General features: G+C 40.4%; 1 protein-coding gene across 1 annotated transcript; it reads left to right on the forward strand.

Moving 5' to 3' along the window:
- Positions 1-2,300: 2,300 nt before the first annotated feature.
- Positions 2,301-3,388, forward strand: LOC101591337 (cAMP-regulated phosphoprotein 19). The gene has a single exon (XM_023711002.1). It carries the CDS (start codon positions 2,337-2,339, stop codon positions 2,640-2,642), a length of 306 nt encoding a protein of 101 aa, XP_023566770.1. The 5' UTR covers positions 2,301-2,336; the 3' UTR covers positions 2,643-3,388.
- The last annotated feature ends 6,845 nt before the right edge of the window (positions 3,389-10,233 follow it).

Genomic DNA, 10,233 nt, shown 5'->3' on the forward strand with positions numbered 1-10,233 from the left:
CTCCCTCTCCCTCTCTCTCTTTCTCTCTCTCTCTCTTTCTCTCTCTCTCTCTTTTCTGAACCAGGGATTGAACTCAGGCCCTTGTGCTTGCCAGGGAAGCACTTATACCACTGAGCCATCTCACTGGCCCCTGAATGGTTTCTTTCTGAGGGGCACCCACCCTTTTTCTGTTGTGCATTCATTCAAGGGTACAGAACACAGATGTAAGAAGTCAGAGATGGGAACTAATTAGTCAAAACCCACAGTCCCTGGCTGCAGAAATGAGGGATTTTGTGGAATTCAAGATGAAACCAAACCACTCCCTGTGTCTCCAAGGGGGAAAAAAAAGTAAAAATAGGCCCATTCTTCACGAGAACTCCTCCCTGTCAACCTTATCATCTGCTGCAGTTGCCACCAACACCTATCTCTTCACTTCCCATTCCTGACTCATCTACTTCCAGCCAACTGTGCAGGTTCCAGCCAGTCATTGCCTGCATTTGGCCACAGAAGTCCTCCCTTGAGAACCTTCTGCTTACATTCCTATCCTGGTCAGATGGCATCATCTAATATCTACCCTAAATGACTGTCATTTTCTTCTGAGTCCCACATTTTGACTGGGAAAAAAAATTGGACTGTCATCTCTGACAAGTGAGTTGTGCTCTGTTAAGCCTGAACAGGACAGACCACACTCTATGAAATTGAGCCCCCAAGAGCCTAAGGTCATTGCATAAGTCACGAGCAGATCTGTGTTCTTAGAAGACAATGAAACAGAACTCTCTGCCTTTAAAAGTTCTCCTGGTCAAAAAGTTACCGTTACCAGGGCCAATGGGACTCTTGCCTCTTCCACCAGACACAGACTTACAGCCTCGGAGGGCATCTCCTTGTGCCAAGCCAGTCAGCCTCCCTCTCATTTAGCCCTGCACTTTCAACTTTGACTGTTTCCTGAGAGGAAGATGATGACTGCATCAGCTTGAAAGAGATAACTGAATCGTGAGGCTCTGAAAGTCTCCTTCCAGAGGCGTACACTAAAGGTTCTTCTCTGAGCCTGGCTATCAACTGTGCCACCTCACTGTGACCTCCATTGCCATCAGATGTCACAGGAAACATAAACAGGCATCCATCCACCAGCAGCCTGATAGACTGTCAATCACCTGGGCAAGATCTCTGTGCCATCAACAACGCAGCCATCGCCTTCCATTCTGCTTTTCCCAACTCATCACCCAGTGGCCACAAGGGTTGGGAAAATCTCACACTATTTTCAGGGAGGTTCTGAAAACAGATTCAGCCAAGCTGAAACAGCCTATGTCTCTGTGCCTTCCAGCCCCACAATTCTGTCCCTGCAAGCTCCATCTTCAAAGCAATCCCTACCTACATCAAGCATTGTCTCATGCCATGAGAGACTCAGGTAGAAAGTCAACCATACATGCAGAGGTTTCAAAATCACAAAATGTCTGTAGACTGTCAAACTGCTAAAATATGCCTCTTTTGCTTGTGAAGTCAATTTAAAATCCTGAGCTGGCCATGTCTCAATTGTCTCTGTCTTTTGCCATCTATAGCCTGCTGATATACCCACCTGGATCTAAAAAATATACCTTCTTCTGCCTTTGATTGGCTCCTGTCAGCCAGCCTGTCTTTGCAACTGTCCTGCACTCAGTCTCTTAGAGGTTCAAAAACTTGTTCCCTCTTCCCACAGATTGAACCACTTTTAGTTTTGCTTGTTGTATTAAGGTTTTACTAGAGGAACAGATATAATACAAGGAATAGATATAACACAAGATGTGCAAATGCATAAGAAATTACAAGATTGGCTCATGATGATCAACTGCAGAGTTGGATGAGGAAGCATGCAGAGGGCATCTGCACAGCCGACACTGAAGGATTCAGTCCCAAGGTCTGAAGCTCACTGCAGTGTTCCATGCAAGTCTCTATCAATCAGCAGAAGGGTCTGCGATGGAAGGCTGAAGAATCTGTGATAGAAGCTGAAGAGGCATCTGCGATAGAAGTTGAAGGATCCAAACCAGAGGCCAAAGAGTCTGTGCCACAAGCCAGGTGACAAAAACCAAGCCAACTGTGAAGATGGAAGTTCCTCTGAGGAAGTGGACCCTCCACTCCTTTCTCAACCACTTTATGTCCCTTTTGGTGCTGAGTCACTCTAGGGTGGGCCCCATGGTGCCCTAGGGAGGGACATCCCTGCCCTGTGGGGTGGGTCCCTCACCTCTCAGGGTGTGCACCTGCGGAGCTGATTCAGCCAAATTGACACTATCACCGACTACACTTCTATATTTTATTTTATTTTTTAAAGAGAGAAAAAAGCTTCTTCGCCACTCCTCTGGCGCCTGGCCCGCAGAGGGAGCGTGATGTCCGCCGAGGTCCCGGAGGCGGCGTCCGCCGAGGAGCAGAAGGAAATGGAAGATAAAGTGACCAGCCCAGAAAAAGCCGAAGAAGCAAAGCTAAAAGCAAGGTATCCTCACCTGGGACAGAAGCCCAGAGGTTCCGATTTTTTAAGGAAACGATTGCAGAAAGGGCAAAAATACTTTGACTCTGGGGATTACAACATGGCTAAGGCAAAGATGAAGAACAAGCAACTGCCCACTGCGACCCCAGATAAGACAGAGGTCACTGGTGACCACATTCCCACTCCACAGGACCTTCCGCAACGGTAACCATCCCTTGTCACGAGCAAGCTGGCTGGCTGATTAAAAGAGCTAAAGTGCATGGATCTTCTAATTCCCTTTATTCCTCCTTAATCTATTACTTACCCACTTTTTACTTCCTTTCATTCATAAGTCATTTGAAACTGACAGCTTTGGAGGCAGCGGTAGTAAGCACTGCCAGTGTAGGGCATAGACACGTGTAGAGGTTCTGAGTAGCTCACCAGTGCACTGACGGGAAGGACACACTGAGTGACACACATCATCTACTTGAACATAAGTGTACATATCACCTATCCTTAGTGTAGAGCTGGTTCCAATGAGTAACAAGCAAGTTCTACAAGTTTGTTTTGGCTCCCTTCACCTTAGTGATAGCCTTGTATGTTACTCCTATTTAACATAACCTCTATTGTATGATTTCTTCTGTATTTCCTTTTAGATTTTGTAAAACAAGTTTAAGACCACAAGCTAGAAGAAAGGTCACATAATCAGGCACAAAGATGGGAACTCAGAGGTTTGCATGAACTTGAATGGCCTTAAACCCATTCCAGCTGTAGCAATAGCGTTTTACTTGGGCAATATTTGCCCTTCTGGTGTAACTCTGTGACTTTGGTGCTTACCAGCTGCCACTGAAGCCCACATTCTTAGTTCTGTAGCATTAGAGCACTCTCCATGTAAGCTGTGAATGAAGTATGCATGCGCATCAACCGTTGGATTCACTTCTGTGCCATTTTTGTAAATACAATAGTTTTGCACAATTTATCTGCATTAATTTCAAAAATTAGAAAATATATAATGTGCCAACCCAAAGCACAAAAGTTCCTACACAAAACGATCATTAAAATTTTTGTGTAATAAGAGCAGTTTGCAGTCTTGGGCTTACAGAATACCAGATGGAAACCTTTGCTCAGCCTGCTGTAGAATTAAGCTTCATTTGTTCCTCACATCTATGAAATTCAGTGGCCTTGTGCAGATACGATGTGGCTTAGGTGTACCTTTGTCCTATGCAGAACATTTCCTTTTTACTTTTACAAAAATTGGAATTCATATCAATTTTTAAATGTATGTATTTTTTACTTCCATATCACCTTTGGGGACATAGCATAAAAGGCTTTCATACTCTGCCTTCTTTCCCTGCCCTCCGCCCCCCCCCCCCTTTTTCCTTTTTTCTTTGCTTCTTTGACTCACAGTATTGGCTGTTGAGTGCATCTGAAAGCACCAGTGTCTCTGTTCTTACTCTAAACTTGCTGTGCTGAACACTGCTTTGTAATACAGTAATGGTCTATTCTTTCTGATTTCTCAGTTGTTAATCACTCACTCCTGTATTCTTTACTTACATTTGGCAATTGTTTAAATAAATGGAACTTTGTAATGAAACAAATAGTTGAGAAGACTGCCCAGGGATCTTTGTCAGGATAAACTGAATTCTGGTGAATGATTTGAAGGACTTACAGTGAGCTTAGAGGTCTGTGACAATTAGACTCATAGGATAGGTAAAACTTGTATTAAAAGTATCTAGATGTTATTGTCTACAGATGCCACGTTAATAAATAAACATCTATTTCATTTTACTTTTGGTTTATCTAATCAGTGAGAACCTTAAGGCATTCCTGGGACACATTCAGAGCTCTTCAGAGCGCTAAGGTTGTGGCATGATGGGGTTGGTAGAGACAGTATTGTATTGTTCTTCACTTGACTTGCACAAGACCTCACCTCCTTTTGGGTCCAGGCATCCTGTGTGGGTTTGGCCCATTTGTATAACCAATTTCAGATCATACTGGCTAGTACCTGGGACCTAACACGTGCACTCTTGGCTGGCAAATCCCTGCCCACCTGAGAAGCAGAAAAGCAACAAAATCAGTATTGTGCTCCTTTGTGACTTTAAGGACCAATGATACATAGACACGTGCATTTGCAATGAGAACAAATAGGTTGTTCCCCACCATGTATACATATGCCATTGGTTTAAGAACTATGAAATATCCCAAAGTTGGAATTTTTTTATAAAGTCTTTGGCTTTTACATAAACATTTGCAAGCTATCACCATTAAATCCAAGTGTCAGACAAGATGGGCAGAGTGACCATGTTATTCCTGGCCATGAGAGGTCTCATGTGGCTCATGGCAGGTGACATGGCATCTGCTTAGGTTTGAGTTTGTAGAATACAATGCTAATATTTAACCTACCTCAAAACTTGTTGAGGATCTGTGAGACACTACGTAAGTGCCGTGAGCAAGGTATTGACTGTCTTTTTATCAAAAGTAAATTTCCTCATTAAACCAACCTGCCTTCTGTAGTCACAGTGCTTCAAAACTCAGGCTTCTCCTTTAGGAAAGCCTTGTCAGGAAGGATTGGAGGTATAATTACTTAGCCTCCATTATTGGTGCTTAGGATAGAGGTTTAAAATTTTTCTATTTTTTTGTTCTGTATCAAAGCTCAACTTATTGAAGACATTTTTGCAAACGCTTTGATCAGTGCTTGAAGATTTTGATGAGATGAGCTTAAGTGTCCATTTCTGTTATTTCAAAGTTGTGGTTTGAGAAATTCCATCCTGCTTACCATAGTTAATGTTAAAGTAAACTGAAGTTGGAGATAAATACTTTGTGAAAACTGGCTGTCGGAGTCTAAAATAGCTGTCTCATGTCCAGTGATTCCAACTTTGGGTAGTGGAGTTTTGAGAAGCATTTCATTTTTGAGTGCTACAACTACGTAAAACAACTGCAGCCCCTTGGCAAGGTTGAAATAGGACTGTTTTGATGAATTCAAAGGAGTATGTTTGTGGTCTACAAGTTGTTCAGTAATCTTGTGCTGCTGACCTAAAAAATATATCTTAACCATTGAGCAAGGCATGCCCAGAAAGGCCTCTACTTGTTAACTGTGTCTACAGATAGAATTAGTTGTTGTTTTTACTTGATTTAACAAAAGTATACCTCTAAATAATGATGCTTTTTACTAAATCAGACATGTATTTGATCCAAATACAGTGGTATTTTATCCAAGCCAAAATGGTTCCTTACACTGTGTTTCAAACTCAGTGTTTGGTGATCAGAAGCAGGTCACCCATGGCAGGCATGGTCCAGAGGTTACCAAAGCATGTCCCCAGCATTCAAACATTTCCTCCACTTTTAATGTCCTTTGTTCTCAGTCATTTTCCTCCCTCCCCTCCTCCTGGCGTGTTCTTGAAGCCTACCATCGGCACTTACTAAATGGTGTTCAGGACTGATGAATCAGCCATCCTTGATGCCCTTTTCAGTGAGTCACTGTAGGACGATGTAAATTCTGTAAAGCATCCTCCTGTTCTGGGTAACCACCAACATGGTCAACTCAGCATGCACTGCCAGTCTTTCCTGTGTCCCTTGTCCATAGTTCCCCACACCTCATAAAGTTGGATCAGAGGAGTTTGTGGTTGTTAACTCTATGGATAAAAACACCCATTTGAACACTGTCTTACTGGTTTTAGCTTTTGAAGTAGGTATTACTCTGCAAATTACTTGTGATCCTAGTAGCCATGAATGTATGTTTGTATTTATGGATAACATAGTCGTTGAGAGGAACATCTTACTCCTTTATTATGCCCTCAAATCTGACTGCATCTCTAGCATTTATTATGCAGTAGAAGACTTTGCCTGTATTCAAGGGCCAAGAGTAGATACTTTTTCTGTTAAATGTGTGTAGAGTTGGCAGTTGATGCTGAAAGTTGTCATATAGCCCTTCTAAAATTATACTTGTAAAATATCCAAAAATAAATTGATCTGCCTAATTTCTATTAAAAAAAAGAGAGAAAAAAATTAAAAATGGTACAGAATTTCACTAAACAAAATAATAAGAATTGAACAATGGTTGTTATATTGCATATAGTTGTATTCAAATTAGTTTTTCAGATTACCAGATATAAGCATGTGAAATTGGTCAAAAACAGTTATGAAAAACTGAGCAGAGAGAAAAAAGCACTTTAGCATTAATTGCTCCCTTCAATAAACCAGAAGAAATTAGCAGGATAATTATCTAAGCTATTCTGTGTATATACATGAATATTTCTTTTTCCCTTCCTTCTTTCTTTTTTCCTTTCCCTCATCTCAGTTGTTCTTTCCCAATGAAAAGTTTCTTTCCCTTTCATATTATAATTATACCTTTCAGATTTTATTTACTCTTTAAGTTTCTTAAACTAGTGAGACAATATGATGGTTATACATATGGGTCTGATTTACTTTACTTTTGAGTATGGTCTCTAGTTGCACTAATATACTTATAAAAGCCTCAAGTTTCATTTTTGTAGCTGAGTAATACTCCATTCTATAAAAATACCACATCTTTTTTTATCCAGCCCTCAGTTGATGGACATGTGGGTTGTTTCCAAGATTTAGCTATGTCAAATTGCTTCTATAAACATAGGTGCACATATATTATTATGATATAATGTTTTCAGTTCTTCTGGAAAAATACCCAGGAAGGAAATAGTTGGGTTGACTGGAACCTCTACTCCTAGTTTTTTCAGGAAGCTCTACAAGGATTTCAATAGTGGTTGAACCAGTCTATAGTCCCATCAACATTGGAGAAGCATTCATTTTCCTCACAGACCCTCCAGAATTTGTTACTGGTTGACTTCTTGATGACAGCGATTTGTTCATGGAATTTCAGTGTTGTTTTACTTTACACTTCTTAAATGACCAATAATGTCGATCATTTTTATTTATTTGACATTTGTATTTATTCTCTCTTTAAATAGTACTTCTGACTAAGAACACTTCCAAACTGCTGGAAAGACACAAAAACTCAGCTGCAATATCTGGAAGATACTGGTTATAAGAAGAAAATTCCATAAATTTCTTAGAGCTTCTGGCTTCTTTAAAATTTGGATCCTTGAGTTCACAAAACAATGATTCTTACTTAGACTGTCAGCCCCTGGGAGGGCCCAATGGCTACCTGTGCTAATACATAGACCTGGTCACTAAGGGCTACCTCCCCCTTTTGCCTAACAGCAAAAGTGTGCTCTAACAGCCACTGTCCTTCTGATCTTGAAAGCTGACAAGCTCATCTTAAATTGAGACCTAACTGCCCGCATGCCACATGGTATACTGGGACGAATTGTTCTAAAAATGGATCCCCTGACAGAAGTGAAATACACCCTGTTTACAGATGGAAGTACTCTGTTGGAATAAGATCCGCAGGCTAGATAGGCTGTGGGCACCTGGGACAAAACCATTTTTGCCAAAATTCTCCTTTAGGGACAATCTGCACAGCAAATGGCTTCCTATTTCTATTTGGACACTCACCATCAATAATACAAAATAATCCAGTCCAGAGACCTGAACTCCCTCTGGGTATCTAATGGACTGAACCATCAACTCCAGTCAGATATCATTACCTAATATTCTTGAAATGCCAAAGCCTGTTCATCCCCCACCATTTGTTCTACAAGCTCAAGCCGTAGCACTGACATTTATAGCTCTGAAGCCAGCTCAGTTCTCAGTGTCTGAGTCACTGGCTCTGACCTCATGCGTTATAGTGGATTCTCCATATTTAAATATATATAGATGGATTACACACAAAACATAACCTTACAGGAACAGTTTGTAACCGTTAAAAGACCAGATCTATCTGAATATACTCCTGAACACACATATAACCCAGGTACACAGTAGCTACCTTGACAAGTCTCAGAAATCCAGCCTTAGATCCACTAGAGAATTCACCTGGGCAGCTTCTCTGAGGGTCACTTCAAAGACATGATGCACTCAGAGCCCTGCTCTGGTCACCCTGACATTGACCAGTCCATGCAGTGCTGAAGCCTGAGGACCCAGTTCACAGGACTGCTCCATACCTAGTCCCCTTGATTTTTGTGTCTTTTCAGGATGTTTATCCCAGTCCTTGCTTCTCTGCTTCCTGCTAGCTGTGGTTTTTGCCTTAAACTCCATACAAAAGAGTAAAACAATCAATCAAACACTTGACCAAGACTTGATGACTATCCAAGGTGCACTGGACACTCTCCTAGATCAGATTAACTCCCTCACTACCTTGCCAGACTATATTACAGAGGCCTAAATTTTAGTGTGGCCTTGTCACAGAAGATCAGATGAACATGCCAGCAAAGACTTTCTGCGAAAACTAAAAGAAGGGGGATATGTAACAGAAAATATCCCCCAGCCAGTAAATTTCAGTTTCTTATCAGTCCAGGTGATAATTCTTGTTCCAGGTGTGGTTGATCTATTAGAAATGGCTAATCACTCTGATGCATACCTGGTCACTATGATGCTGATTGTATAAACCAATCCCCAACTGACAAGCCATCCTGCCTCTGTACTTCCTGCTGATTATCCCATATGAGCCTTGGATCATTGGAGATGAGGGCCTGATATTCTGGGACTGATCCCAATTAGTGCCCATTGACATCATCATAAATAAATCTGCCTCCGAATACTTGAGGTCATCTTCATGTTTCTGCCTGCTGTTGCAGAACCAAGTTCAGTTTTTTTGAAAATTCCTTCATACACGATGCCACATCCGTCCATCTCGAAGTCTTATAATTTGTTATGTTTGTTTGTGATGTTATAAACTACTGTGCTCATTGTCTGGACTCCGTATTTTCTGAAAATGTGCAAAAATAGTGTTGAGGTGTGGTTCAACAGGAATGGCAGCATAGATGTTTAGATTTTCTTCTTCCCTGCTTTCAATAGAATGAATTATTCTCTAGAAATCTCTATTGTGACAAATGAGAGGTTTTCTTTGTATCTTTATGTTTTTATTAATTCTTAAATTTTATTTTAAAGAGAATAAAATGTAAAGAAAACATTAGAAATGATGCAGAAGTTCAAAAAAACCCAAGATGACAAGAATTCAACAATAGTTGATATATTGTATCCTGTCTTCAAAGTAGTTGTTCTCAATACCAGATATAAGCATGTAAAATTGGTTAAAATTAATCATTAAGTGTTCCTTTCAATAAACTAATAGAAGTTAGTAGCGTAATAATCATACCTCCCATATATATACTTTCTCCCTTTCTTTTTTTTCTTTATCTTCTTTCCCTCATCCAGTTGTTCTTTCCTATTGAGCAATTTCTTTACCTTTCACAGTATCTATTGTACCTTTCAGATTTTATTTCAGATTCTTACACTATGGCCACAATACTGTGGGCATCTAAGATGAATACACACTTGGTAGATGAAGAAACACAAATGGCAAATAAATATTTGAAAAAAAATGTTCAACATCATTGGTTATTCAAGAAATGCAAATTAAAGCAACACTTAGATTCCATCTCACCCTGGAAAGAATGGCTCAATCTTCAAGAAATCAGTGAATAACAAATTATGGGGACTGGAGCTGTGGGTAAAAAGGAACCCTTCTCCATTGTTGGTGGAAGTGTAGATTGTTACAGCAACTGTATTAATCAGATATAAAGCAAGATAAATTTGAGGCTTTTATAGGTAGATTGGTGAAATAAATCAGACTAGAGAAATAAATCAGACTTGCACGTGTAAACATCATCTTTACTCCCTAGTGTAGGAAACTGAAAGAATAAATAAGATCCAAGAGGTAAGACTGACATTGTGAAAGGGAAAGAAACTGCTCAATAGGAAAGAAAAACTGGAATGAAAAAAAA

Source organism: Octodon degus, unplaced genomic scaffold (assembly GCF_000260255.1).
Source record: "Octodon degus isolate 3935 unplaced genomic scaffold, OctDeg1.0 scaffold00019, whole genome shotgun sequence".
In the NCBI taxonomy this organism is placed as follows: domain Eukaryota; kingdom Metazoa; phylum Chordata; class Mammalia; order Rodentia; family Octodontidae; genus Octodon; species Octodon degus.